This window comes from Penicillium hordei (assembly GCF_028827395.1).
Source record: "Penicillium hordei strain IBT 12815 chromosome Unknown utg000005l_segment0_segment0, whole genome shotgun sequence".
NCBI lineage: Eukaryota > Fungi > Ascomycota > Eurotiomycetes > Eurotiales > Aspergillaceae > Penicillium > Penicillium hordei.
The window spans coordinates 2,283,480-2,297,254 of NW_026623146.1; the positions used below are offsets into that span (position 1 = coordinate 2,283,480).

Here is a 13,775-nt window from a genome sequence, read left to right on the forward strand (position 1 = left end):
ATGTATACAACGGCTTGGTCGAGTTTGTTATATAGTGATGAGTAGAGGGATTGAATTATCCAATTGTCTTGGAAATTATAATTATAGATATATTCAACTACAATCTATCTATTTTGTATAATTGTCACCCTCTGTCTATAGTAGACAATTAAAAATCCTAAAAAAAACTCTCCCAAATGTTTCAATAATAAGAGATAGTCAATATCGACAATAAACTGTTTAACACCATACTATTCCATGTTTAATATCATTCCCTACATGGATGTAGGCCTCGGGGTTCAAGTCTCGTATCCGTACTAGTACTAGTATTAGTGCAAAGTGCCTGCGGGGGAATTACACGAACTACAATGTTTCTACCACCTTTGTACATAGGCGCATATAAATCATACATTGATTTATCTAAATTGGCATCGGCCTCTAGGACTAGTATCTTACTATATTCGCATTGTCACGCTATGTATGTTTTACGTGGTAAGACCCAAACACGTACTCCGTACTTAAGCGCCTATCACGCAGGCAGCCACTAAAAGCACGGTATCTTGGATCCATCACGAATGTACGAAATACTGCGCCATTGAGGGGTAAATCTCAAATTGTAAGTGAATTACGCCGTACCGATCGATAGCTTCAGGCTTAGCTCCAAACTATTCCCCCGAGAGGGTAGAGGGTTATCAGAAGCGCCCCGGGGTGTCCCCGTTCCGTCTCCGGGTGGCAATGCTGAATTTGTCCCCTCACATTGGTCTTTCCCTTTCGAAAAACAAAAACCAATGTTCACATCTCATACGATTAAAATCTTCACCTTCTTACAAGTGCATAGCGCAGTCGATCCTTCAATAGTCCGTGCCTAATCCATTCATATCCGGGTGACTAAGCCTCGATTCATCCTCGCGCTGCAACCCTGACTTCCTCGACACCCTCAACAGGCTGATATTTCCGATCAGACCTGTTTGTGGCGATTCAATCATTCTCTTCACTTTCAGCGCATTCATTTCTGTTGTGTCTACGGCAATCTGACTCTAACCACTCCCAAATCCGGATTCCACTATCTTTAAGCCTATTACGTACCCCGTGGACCTACTTGACCGCGCACGCGCGACCTTTCTATTCTAACACTTACCTATTTGGTGTGAATGGCGTGAAGAGCAATTTGTCTACCGGAGCTTTTCTGGACGTGATCTTGATCTTGATCTGGTGACGAACCCTCTTTTGCCCTTACCCCCCGAACGCCCTCTACGTCACTCATCATGGCCGAGTAAGTCTCCATCAAGATGTCCTGTTTGGGACTTCAAGTATTGACACTTTAGGTGGGGCAGTTTAATTGCCTTTCAAACCACCCATCATAGCTTCTTCTCCCCATCCAACATGATCCCGCGCAACGCCCACAAGAGGTCACTCTCCTCCGAGCACCGGTCGTTATCTCCTGACCGAACCGTCGTCAAAGCGAAGTCTACTACCAATCTCTCCGACATCGCTTCTTCCAATGGAACAAAGCACCCCGGATTCGATGAAAGCAGTTTCAGCACCTTGCAGGACCCACGATTGATGGTCGGGTCCGAGGTCTCACATTCGACGTCATCGTCTCACCACCCCGATTTGAGTAACGAAGTAGCAGCATTGTCTGTGAAATTGATCCAGGCCATCAACAACCAAACAGACCTCGATGATAGCCTGGTCGCTACCCGTCAAGAGCTAGAGCTTGCCCAGGGCAAGATTCAAGCTCTGGAGTTCCAGAATGAGAAGTATCGGCGAGACCTTGATAACAAAGTCTATATCAAAAAGTTCGACTCTGATCGCGAAATTTCGCAATTACGGGATTCTTTAGCGGAAGAAACAATCCAGCGTCTCGCTGCTGAGAAGGGCAGGAAAAATATTGAGCAGGAAGTGGAAACTCTTACTGCGGCTCTTTTTGAAGAAGCAAATAAGGTCGGTAATCTCCTGCAATGTGCAACATAAAATCCAGTTCTAACGCTACTTTAGATGGTGGCTGCAGCTAAGATTGAACGGGAGGCAGTGGAGAAGAAGAATGAGCAGCTGCGTTCACAAGTCAAAGACACCGAGTTGCTCCTGGCATCGCACCAGGACCAGCTTGCCGAGCTCAAGTCCGTCATGCAAGCGATGAATCTTCACAAAGATGACGTCGAAAGCCGTGCCACTGCCACTCCATCGTCCCCGGATGAGCTCTCACAAGCGCAAGGCTCTAGTACCCAAGAGACTGACCTTGAGCCTGTTCCTATATTGATTGGTAGCCCCGAGGAGCTCACTCCAGGCCCTTCCTCCGGCTTCCCGCATCTCCTCCGCATGGTATGCCGGACAGATTTGCAAGCTTATGAGGATTTCCGCGATCTGCTGGTACTCTCTCGGAGCTCCAAACCTCCTAGCCGTGCTGCTAGTGGGTCATATGGTGGCCTGAACGTGATGGGTCTGGCAAGCTTTGCTAGTGGAGGATCTCCATCGTCGACCTCATCACCCACCAAAGGGTTTACCCATTCCCCCAATGGGAGCACGTCTTCCACAACGGGATCGAACTTTTCCTTGAAGGAAACTCGCTTCTACAAGCGGGTGCTCATGGAGGATATTGAACCTACACTGAGACTAGATCTAGCGCCGGGGATCTCATGGTTGACCCGGCGCACCGTTCTAAGTAGTATATGTGACGGAAGTCTTGTCGTGGAGCCTATGCCCCCAGCAGCCAAGAAATTCGATTTCCCCTGCTCTGTCTGTGGTGAACGCAGGCCCGGCACGTCTAACGAGAGAACCCATCGTTTCCGAACGTCAGATAGCGAGACCGCTCAAAGGTACTCACTTTGTATTCTCTGCTTAGAGAGAGTGCGCTCGTGTTGCGAGTTCACTGGCTACTTGCGTCTCATCCTTGATGGCCATCTTCGGGCTGGCGATACCGAAGAAGAAAAGGAAATCTGGGATGAGACCATCCGCCTCAGAGAAAGGATGTTCTGGTCTCGTGTCGGAGGAGGCATCGTTCCATTGTGTAATCGCCCAAGCGAACCAGAGGCGGAGCTGCCCAGCACAGAATTTAATCCCGACGCTCCCGATGACGATGATGACCAGTATCTCCATCCCGTGGACGTTACTTACCTCGAGCCCAGGGTGGAGAAAGTATCTCCAGCAGCGGATCAACTGGCACTGGAAACACCAATCGCTACTGACCACATAACTCACCCTGATCTCCCTCGACCTCAAAGTTCTATCTATGATAGGGACGATGCTGCTTCCTTGAGTGGTTCGGAACGAAAGCGAGTTTCTATTGATTCAGTAGCAAGCGTTTATGAAGAAGCTAGCGCCGACGTGGATGCCAATCCCACGGAATCTGTCCTCGACGAGCCCTCACTCGCTCATAATCCAGACACACACACAGATATCGCTCAACCCAGTGCCACGAAACCTATCCTCAACGAGCCCTCAATCGCTCATAGTCCAGATATACACACAGATATCGCTCAACCGAGTGCCACAGAACCCATCCTCAATGGGCCCTCGATCATCCAGAGTCGAGAGACAGATACAGATACAGACATCGCCAAACCTAATGGGTTGAGCAACTCTTGACCTCGGTTGATCACAAGCGATCAACACGAGTGAGACGACTACACGGTTTACCCAACATTTTATGATCCGCCTAATGTCTTCCCCCACCCTTTGGCATTACATTCTTTCTTCAGTCACTTAATTCTCTTCAACTTCATCCCGGTCATTGATACAGACCTGCCTTTTGGAGATGTTGCTTCTGTTTCTGCTTCTACCTCCACCTCTACCTTAATCACCCATTGGGTTACATCTTGATGATGTTCCTCTTGGTTCTGGCTTTTTGGGTATCCCTTTTTTTTTCACATTCAGCGACATGGCCTCTTGTATTATTATCAACCTTTTCACTTCCGATCATGTATACATAATAATGTGTTTTGTTTTTCCCTTGCCCCTTTATTTTCCGGCGGACATTAGGACCAGGTTTGGTATTATGGATTTTCACTGTTTCTGTTCTTTTCCCCCTTTCTTCATTCCCACTTTTGACTCGCAGCGATGCTGGTCCCGGGCCCGGGCCCCATTGGTGGTAGAATATTGTGACAAATGATAGATGAATTTGAATCAAATTGCATACATACATAGAAGATATATGTTCTTGGATCATATACCGTAGAAGATGTGAGTAACAATTATGTCCAAAGAATCGGCACTACTTCGTACGCAATATAGACTGAATCAAATAATGAAGACGACGAAAAGAAGCATAGACCAGACAAGATGTTTCGTGAGGTTAGAGTAAAAGAGGGCTATTGTACACAAATAGAAAAAAAGAAGCTCATCATCCAGATTTCATCCCTCCCAAACTCCACAAATGGCAGAACAGATACGTTCGAAATAGAAAAACCCCGCGAAACCTCAATTTTGGAACGAGAATATCCTGTCCGGACTTCATGTAGATGGGGGGATATCATTTCTTGGCAAGCTGATGAATATGTCTGAGCTGGTCTTCGATATTCATACTCTGAGGGTTGGGGTTCTGTACGGCAGCATTCGGGTGTTGGGGGCCAGCCGAGCCATCGAGACCCATAGCCAGTCGCTTGCGGCGAGTTTCCTCCTCCGAGTCCAGGGGAGAAGGATCGAAGACATCGCTGCGCTGGCTTGCAAGACGCTTGAGGTTGTTGACCACGTCGACAGTGGAGAGGTTGGTGGTGGCACTGCGGGCTTCGGCCTTTGCACGCTGTTCTTTCCAGCGCGGGTCGAGCAGCTCGATGCGAATGTGCTCGTCCAGCTCGTTGGAGGGTACTTTCTGGTTGCAGTAAGGGCAGATCGCCATCTGGGCTTGTTGGCGGCGCGCCTGGGCTCGGGGCACGTAGTCTGATCTGATGCGCATTGGCTGTTGGCCAGGGCCGGCCTGGGCCGCTGCTTGAGCGGCGGCCGCTTGCTCGCGCGCTTGGGTTCGCTCGCGGATGCGCTGGTCCTCTTCCGGGTTGGTATACTGGCCTGCTGCGGGGGGGTAGGGGCCTGCTGGGTAGGGTGAGACTGGGGGTTGAGGGGCGTGCATGGGTGCGGGTGTGGGTTGGACTGGGTAGGCGTTGTAGTAGACGGGCTCGTCGAGGCCGGTGGGCATCGCCTCCTCGATACGTCGTGTGCTGAGAGAAAGTGCCGCTCTTTGCTCGAGGGAGGCGGACTGCAGGTCATTTGCGGAGGTTGGAGGTGGCAAGTCCGCGTGGTCGTCGTGCTCGGTGAACTCGACGGTTTCGACCACGACGAAGTCGTGCCAGTCGATCTGGGCGTATTCAATGCGCTCCTGTTCACTTTTCTCCTCCTTCTCTTGCTTCTGTTTCCGTTGATATTTCACCCATTCTGCCCGCTGCTTAGCACGCTCCATAACGTGGAATTTGTTCTTTGCATTTTGCTCCAATTCTGCGATTCTTTTCGTGGATGTAGTCGCCTCGTTGATTCCCTCGGCGCGAAGCAGAATAGTGTATTGGTCGACCAATCGTGTGAAGAATTGATAGAGACTATGTTGTGGCCGTAAGAAGTCGAATTGGAAATTTCTGGCCTCGCGCTGCGACAGTGCAGTCATGAATGACTTCCCCCGCTTTGCGACAAATAGAGCCGTGTGTTTGACCACGTCCAAATCCTGTGCATTGATAATAGGCATGCGCGCCGAGAAGTGGAATGAGGACGGTTCAGGTGGCCCCTTGGGCTTTTCGGGGACCGCGGCGGCGACAGCCTCGCCAGCTCGGCCTCCTGGTCCTGCTACTCGGCCTGCTTTGTATTCGGCTGTGTACCATTGATAGTAGGGCTCGTAGGCGTCTCCAGGGGTCAGGAAGGAGAATTTGTAGTTGCTCTTTTCCTTCTGGCGGATACGGTCTTCAAAAGTACCTTTATGGCGAACGACGTAACTTGCTGTGGTCTCGATGGCTTTTCGGATATCCTTAGGGGGAAGAACCATGCCCTCTGGAGGCTTCAGAGTCCCCTCAGATGCCTCTGGGCGAGGTGTGCTTCCATTTGACGACTCCATGGTGAATGGCGAGAATATGAAGGAATGGGGGTCTTGGTAGTAGAATCGCAGACGATCTAAGACTTGCTGACTAGCTTCACTAGCCACATAATGGGTCACCGCCACAGGCAGTGGCAGAATGGTGGCGGTGTGCACTACTGTGGCGGTGCATCCCGTGCGCGGCCATATTCCTGTCTTTGCATTCTCCATTGAAATGCAGTCCAGAATAGGGTAATGTTTACTTTCTTTCTTTCTTTCTTTTTTCATGGATATAGCCAATTGATCTCTAAAGCACTAATTCTATACCTATATACATATAGTTATCAAAAAACCATAGAATTTCAACTCTTAAATCTCATTGCTGTAAAGACCGTCACAATACGGGGGGCTAAAAACTAAGGGGCTCACATGTTGACCTCCACAGCCGCCGTTGATCTGGCCTCAAGGCGGGACTGCACGCTTTCGTCCATCTGCGTTCACTTCTATTCTTGTTTTTTTCAACGTCCTCTTTCTTTCTTACTCTCCCTTCAACAGCCTTTTTTTCTTTAATCTCTTCTTCCCTGTCATGGGGCCTTTTTCCTCATTGTTACACGATCATTAATTGGTGTGGTGCTTGAAGCCATTGAACAGTTGACAGCTCGAGGTCGAAAGCAGCTTTCGACAGCGTCCACTCGTTCATTGAACCTTGAGAAGCCTCTCATTAACGATTTAAACTATAACCAAACTACACGCAAATCGCCTATCTTCTCTCCTCGACATTCCGAATCCCGCGCCATTCTCCTGAACCGCTGACGTCGTTTAATTCCTGTATCGAAACAATATGGCCCAGAAAGCGAAAGACACACTAGCCGTACGGCCGCAGAGCCGTGGTAGGCGCTCGCCTAGTCGGTCGCCCAAACCCAAGAGCCGCAAGCCTTTGCCGGTACCCCAGAAGACGTATGCCTCGGATGGTGTGAAGAACAATGATATCTTCAAACTCCCCGGCTCGGACTATAAGCTTATTGTGCTGGTGACTCTGATCGCCACAGTTGTTCGTCTATTCAGAATCTATCAGCCCACCAGCGTGGTCTTCGATGAAGTCCAGTACGTTCCCCACCAATCTTGTGTTATACACCGAAATAAAAACGAACAGAGACTAATGATTTGCGTTCGAATAGCTTTGGTGGATTTGCTTCCAAATACATCAAGGGAAAATTCTTCATGGATGTGCACCCCCCGCTAGCTAAACTGCTGCTTACGCTGGCTGGCTGGCTGGCTGGTTTCGACGGAAACTTCGACTTCAAGGATATTGGAAAGGATTATTTGGAGCCTGGTGTGCCCTACGTGGCGATGCGCATGCTTCCAGCTATCCTAGGTGTTTTGACTGTCCCATTGATGTTCCTCACTCTCAAGGTTACCGGGTGCCGAACTTCGACTTCACTCCTAGGTGCTGGTCTTGTTATCTTTGACAACGCTTTGGTCACTCAGTCCCGTTTGATTCTACTCGACTCCCCATTAATTTTCTTTACCGCCCTGACAGCTTTGGCTTTCAGCTGCTTCACCAACCAACAAGAGCTGGGACCGGCTTATGCCTTCCGCGGCCCGTGGTGGTTCTGGCTGGTGTTTACCGGTCTTTCTCTTGGCGCAACCCTGAGCGTGAAGTGGGTTGGTCTCTTTACTATGGCTTGGGTTGGATCTCTCACAGCTCTCCAGTTGTGGGTATTGTTGGGTGATGCTAAAAATGTCACATTGGTATGTGTTTCGGATTCAGATCAAGCCCTGTTTTGTGCTAACAGTAGGATTGTGATAGCGTCTGTGGCTCAAGCATTTCTTCTCCCGGGTCTTCTGCCTCATCTTCATTCCTCTAGGCTTCTACCTTGCCATGTTTGCCATTCACTTCACATGCTTGGTCAACCCTGGAGAAGGTGACGGCTTCATGTCGTCGGAATTCCAGGCAACTTTGAACTCAAAGTCTATGCAAGATGTTCCCGCAGATGTCTCGTTTGGATCCCGAGTCAGCCTCCGCCACCTGAACACGCAGGGCGGCTACTTGCACTCTCACCCTCACATGTACCCAACGGGCAGCAAACAGCAGCAAATCACGCTTTACCCCCACAAGGATGAAAACAACGTGTTTCTTTTGGAGAACTCGACTCAGCCTCTTGGATCATATGGTGAGGTCGAGGGCCCATTTGCCTGGGACAACTTGACTGCTCCTGGTTTCATCGAGGATGGTTCGATTATCAGACTTTACCACGCGATCACTCACCGAAGAATTCACTCACACGACGAGCGCCCTCCGGTGACCGAGGCCGACTGGCAGTATGAGGTCTCTGCCTATGGGTACGAAGGCTTCGCTGGTGATGCCAACGACTTGTGGAGGGTTGAGATTGTTAAGTCCTTGTCCGAGACTCCGGAGTCTAAGAAGCGCCTGCGAACTATCCAGTCCAAGTTCAAGCTGGTGCATGTCATGACTGGCTGTGTCCTGTTTTCCCACAAGGTCAAGCTTCCGGAGTGGGGATGGGAGCAGCAGGAAGTGACTTGCGCAAAGGGCGGTACTCTTCCCAATAGCGTTTGGTATATAGAGTCCAACCAGCACCCCGCCATGGCCCCTGACGCCGAGCGAGTCAACTATCGGAACCCCGGCTTCCTGGGCAAGTTCTGGGAATTGCAGAAGGTCATGTGGACCACGAACGCAGGCTTGGTTGAGTCCCATGCCTGGGATTCTCGCCCGCCCTCCTGGCCTACCCTCCTTCGTGGCATCAACTTCTGGGGCAAAGACAACCGCCAAATTTACCTTCTCGGAAACCCGCTTATTTGGTGGTCAACCACTCTGGCCATTGGAATCTATTTCGTTTTCAAGGCTCTCTCCATTGTTAGGTGGCAGCGAAGCTGTGGTGACTACAAGCACGCTTCATTCAAGCGCTTTGACTACGAGGTTGGCACCAGTGTTTTGGGTTGGTTCTTCCACTATTTCCCATTCTACCTCATGGCGCGCCAGCTCTTCTTGCACCACTATCTCCCCGCCCTTTACTTCGCCATTATGGTCCTCTGCCAAGAAATTGATTTCCTCACAAACCGCATTAAGAGCCTCGGGCTTGCGTCGAAGCCTCTGATCGGCAAGGCTCTGATGACAATCTTCCTGGGTCTTAGCATTGTTGTGTTCACCCTCTACGCCCCACTCGTTTATGGAAACCCATGGACTAGGGATGCCTGTAACCAGGTGAAGCTGCTCGGATCTTGGGATTTCGACTGCAACACCTTTCACAGTGACGTAAGTGTTCCGGAATGGAGACCTCCCCGGAGAGGTCATCGAACGAATCGACGAGACCACGACTAACATGGACTTTTAAATGTCACTAGTTGAGCCAGTACATCACACAGTACGTGCCGAGTCTGCCGCCTGTGGCTGCGCCTACAACCGCAGCTCAAGCGCCACCCCCACCCCCACCACCAGTCCAGGTCCAAGAGCCTGCACCTGCGCCTGCCGGTGAGGCTGTTCAAGAATCAGACCCAGCGGCTGTCACCGCGCCCAAGATCCAAGGGTCCGTGGCACGTGTTGAGTACCGCGACCAGAACGGCAAAGTTCTTGACGAGGACCTGGTAGCCTCGCTCCGAGCAGAAGGTAAGGTGAAGTTCGAGACTCGCTACGAGCCTGGTCAGCCTTTGCAGAATGCCCACGATGTTCCCGTCGTCGATGGCCAGCTCGCGCCCCCGCACCCGGATGTGCAAGGCCAGAATCCAGAGACTGGCAGTGCGCCCGAGGACTCCGTGCCCCCTGAGAGCCCCGCGTCTGTGGCTGATGGCAACGACCGCTCTGTTGAGCAGTCAAGCTCTATGGAAGCTAAGCCTGCTAGCGAGGGTAACGAAGCCACTAAATAGTGCTCGTGTGGAAGATAAAAGTGTAAGAGGAGAGCGGATTCTGCCATGTATAATGAGACTCCATAGAGTACTTGTCCATTTCTCTATTTCATGTTAGCTTTTTCTTAGTGTTGCCTGAATTGACACTGATATCCGCGGATTTTGTGCTATATTCATAACATCATAGGCAGTTAGTTGGCCACTTTTAGCGTTTGGGCAACTGGTTTGTAAGGCATGGCTCTAGATTGCTAATTCAAATATTGTAACCAAGCCAGCAGGATACGGATATAACGCAAGAAAGCGAGCTATTCCCAATTGACTCTTAATCTGAATACGGATACTATGCACAAATCTCTTGCTATCCCAATGGCAAGTTCACGTAGCACTCTTCTTTCCCCGGTCTTAGTGTACAGCAGCCGGCCGCAAGAAACGGCGGTTCGCTTCATTTGACTTCTCAAGGCACTTCCTATGGCTAATCAATGGCCGTTCAGTAGTCCCACTCCTCCTTGCCGTACTTGTTGAACTTCTCGTGGAGGTCCTGTTAGAAAGAAGCTAATGTTAGCATTTCCTACCAAAATAGCCGAGGCAATCACACATGACACCCTGAAAAAGTTCTGGAGTGCCCCCTCGTATGGCATAAAATAAAAAAAGGTCTAGTGAATTCATACCTCGGGAAGGGTGACATTGGGAACAATGACGGTGTTCATGGCGCTGGGAGCAGCGCGGAGGGGCTGGCTTTTGTCACCGTGGGGGTGGTACTGGTACTTGTAGACCTTGCCATCCTCGGACTCGCCGTGCCAGGGCATGGCGCTATCGCCAATGCGAACGTTGCTCTCAGAGTTCACGGAGGTGGGCTTGCGGCCGAAGTACCTATTATGGCGAATGCCGAACTGATTAGCGATCGTGGTACTTGCTTTTCATTGCATGTGCATGTGCCATTGAGAGTGGTAGGTAGGTTGCAGGTAGACTAGGTAAAATCCCAGAAGTGCTGATACGTCACAGTGGCGCAAATGGGGCGAGACATTTGGGCATTGAGGCATTGTAAGGCAATTTCGGGAGGGATGCTCACCATCCGGCAATCAGGAAAGCACCAGACATGACACCGAGAAGGACCTAGAAGCATAGCAGTTAGAATGAAAGCTCAAGCGTGGTTCAATTGCTTCGTGGAATCCGTACGTAGAGCTCGGGATCACGCTTGCCGGCCTGGTCGAGGTGAGCGTCCTCGACCTTGGAGGAGTTGAAGCGGCGCGGCGGAGCGCGGAGGAGGGACTGGCGGGTCAGAGCCCGGCGGGTAGCCAGAGCAGCAATTGAGGACATGGTTGCAGCAATACGAGCGTGCGTTGGAAGGAGAATTCGTGGGCAGAGAACTGGAGACGGGGTAGTGGGAGAGAATCATGAACGTCGAATGATGTTGCCGGCATATCAGGTGACGCTGAGTCATCACCGGTTCAAGCAATCTGGGTCCTGACTTTCGAGCTTCCTGTTGGTTGATATTCTGTGGTTCGAATTATCCGACTTGCTGGCGCATATACGATCATTGCGGTGTTTATTCTGTGATGTGATTGGCCTTTACAATTTGTTTGGCCTCTCGATCGCTGTTTATGCCTCAGGTATGTTTGTTCCGGTTTTCTCCATCAGGGGCTCTGCACCCTGGCCCCAGCTTTGCGGCGCGTTTGTTAGTGGAACTCAGCATTGGGACTCGAGACTAATAGGACTAATAGGACTTTGATTGATCCGTTTATTCACTTTCGCTCATTAGACCTTGTCTCGGCTCCATCGTCACTCCTTTTCTGCTCCGCTTTGGTGCTTATCGTATCCCGTCGATATTAGCTGCCTACGTTAAACCACGATTCGCTTCCACCCCTTCGCCATTGCCAATTAGGAACGCAACATGATAGCGCGCATTTCCAACTAGCAATTGTTAATAACTACGTCCTTCCACAGCCATGGAAAACTCGGCAGATCGTCCGGAGAAGGGCAACACAAACCAGGGATCGGCGCCGCACCCTGCACTAGGGATCCCTCGACCTCCCTCTGTAGGCGGAATTTCGTCCCGAGTGACAGATGAAGATGGAGAGCGAACACCATCTTACACATCACCTCCCCCTCCCCTCCAGTCCCAGCCCTCTGTTTCATCCAGGCGTGGCCCGCCTCCAACCCGGAACTCGATCAATGCGCCCAGCCAAGTGACCAGCAGACCTGGTAGCTCGGGGAGCCGACTGAGTAGAACACATATCCCGTCCCTGACGGCACAAGCATTTTTTCGGCCCATGAGCTCGCAACGATTACAGGCACACCGAGGAACGCGCCCTGTGACTAAAGGGACGGTTTCATCCATCGACGACTGGACAGAGCATGGAAGCAACAACAGGAGGAGCTTGGTCTCTAATAGCACAGTCCCGCAAGGATCTCAGCCTCCGGCAGATATGGAAGCTCCTCCGTCTCGAGGAACAGAGTTTACAGACCCTATCATTCCAGACCGCAATACCTCCAACGCTAGCCCCACCGGTAACACAACCATCCGGAGTCTGGGTGAAAGCGTCCGACTACTGCGGGACCGAGATCAAAAGGAGAAGCCCCAGCGTCTCAACCTGGGTGCCAACTATACAGGACATGCCGTGCAGGATGCACCACCAAAATCACCCCTGTCATTCCTATCGTTGCAAAATAGGGGTGCAGGGCACCCCCACGAGTCTCGGGCCCGCCAAGGTCATGAACATCTCTCCTCCGCCGGCTCCTCTCCAGGTCCCCTCGACGTGAAAAAGCCCCCTCTACCAAAAACAAATCCGGGCAAAAATTATGAGTACTTCCTCGGCAACACATTCTTCTGCGGCGGGGGGCGGTTCCAGAACTCGAGAGACAAGCCTGTCAATATTGCAACGGGCCTTTTAATCGTTGTACCTTCGGCGTTGTTCTTTGCCTTCTCGTATGTGACCCCACTTGATATGAGCATCTGGCCAATGGCTAACTTCTGAAATCAGGGCTCCCTGGCTGTGGAATAATATCTCCCCTGCTATCCCCATAGTGTTTGCTTACATTTTCTACGTGTGTTTCTCATCGTTTGTGCATGCGTCCGTTGTCGATCCTGGAGTAAGTGACTCAGTCCTTGATTAAGTTTCGTGGCCGCTCACATGATATTGCTAGATTATGCCCCGGAATGTACATCCTATGCCTCAGCCAGATTCCTCAGACGACCCTCTGGCGCTTGGTCCGCCCACAAATGACTGGGTCATGGTCAAGCTTGCTACTTCAGATGTAGCTGCCATGGACGTGCCTGTGAAATACTGCAAGACATGTAATATTTGGCGGCCTCCTCGCTGCTATCACTGCCGCGTCTGCAACAACTGTGTCGAAACCCTCGACCATCACTGCGTGTGGCTCAACAATTGTGTTGGTCGCCGAAACTATCGCTATTTCTTTACTTTCGTCAGCTCTTGCACCCTCTTGGCTCTCTTTTTGATCGGCGCTAGTCTGGCACATATCTTGGTCTACAGGTCCCAGGAAAGCATATCATTTGGGGCTGCAATCTCCAAATGGAGAGTGCCATGGGCCATGGTGATATATGGCTTGGTTGCAGTACCATACCCTACATCGCTTTGGGCATATCATCTGTTCCTAGTTGGCCGTGGCGAAACTACCAGAGAATATCTCAATTCGCACAAGTTTTCCAAGACTGACCGCCATCGACCGTTCACCCAAGGAAATATCCTCAAGAATTGGATTGCTGTTCTTGGGCGTCCTCGGCCTCCTACGTACATGCAATTCAAGCAGCGATATGAAGACGGCGATCAACGCTTGGACTCACAAAAGCGCAAGTACCGTGTCCCAGATGTCGAGTCCCAAGGTATTGAGATGCAAAATGTTGGTCCCCAACAAGATTAAAAACAAAAAGTCTTTTTTTTTTGGCCTGTCGATCTTGGTTCTTGGTTCGGCGGCTACGATCTGTGAA

General features: G+C 50.8%; 5 protein-coding genes across 5 annotated transcripts; 3 read left to right on the top strand and 2 right to left on the bottom strand.

Moving 5' to 3' along the window:
- Positions 1–1,244: 1,244 nt before the first annotated feature.
- N7537_009818 (guanine nucleotide exchange factor SEC2) lies at positions 1,245–3,564 on the top strand (the record flags this gene model as incomplete). Its single annotated transcript, XM_056900872.1, has 3 exons — positions 1,245–1,252; positions 1,305–1,923; positions 1,978–3,564. 3 exons carry the CDS (start codon positions 1,245–1,247, stop codon positions 3,562–3,564), a joined length of 2,214 nt encoding a protein of 737 aa, XP_056749540.1.
- An 883-nt stretch (positions 3,565–4,447) lies between these two features.
- On the bottom strand, positions 4,448–6,007 carry N7537_009819 (SURP domain-containing protein; the record flags this gene model as incomplete). Its single annotated transcript, XM_056900873.1, has 1 exon — positions 4,448–6,007. One exon carries the CDS (start codon positions 6,005–6,007, stop codon positions 4,448–4,450), a length of 1,560 nt encoding a protein of 519 aa, XP_056749541.1.
- A 799-nt stretch (positions 6,008–6,806) lies between these two features.
- Positions 6,807–9,847, top strand: pmt1 (protein mannosyltransferase 1; the record flags this gene model as incomplete). The annotated part of the gene is made up of 4 exons (XM_056900874.1): positions 6,807–7,069; positions 7,144–7,717; positions 7,776–9,239; positions 9,329–9,847. The coding sequence occupies 4 exons, from the start codon at positions 6,807–6,809 to the stop codon at positions 9,845–9,847; spliced, it is 2,820 nt and encodes a 939-aa protein (XP_056749542.1).
- Positions 9,848–10,313: 466 nt separating this feature from the next.
- N7537_009821 (uncharacterized protein) lies at positions 10,314–11,143 on the bottom strand (the record flags this gene model as incomplete). Its single annotated transcript, XM_056900875.1, has 4 exons — positions 10,314–10,364; positions 10,495–10,696; positions 10,896–10,939; positions 11,003–11,143. 4 exons carry the CDS (start codon positions 11,141–11,143, stop codon positions 10,314–10,316), a joined length of 438 nt encoding a protein of 145 aa, XP_056749543.1.
- A 629-nt stretch (positions 11,144–11,772) lies between these two features.
- erf2 (palmitoyltransferase ERF2) lies at positions 11,773–13,708 on the top strand (the record flags this gene model as incomplete). The annotated part of the gene is made up of 3 exons (XM_056900876.1): positions 11,773–12,752; positions 12,808–12,916; positions 12,971–13,708. The coding sequence occupies 3 exons, from the start codon at positions 11,773–11,775 to the stop codon at positions 13,706–13,708; spliced, it is 1,827 nt and encodes a 608-aa protein (XP_056749544.1).
- Positions 13,709–13,775: the final 67 nt, after the last annotated feature.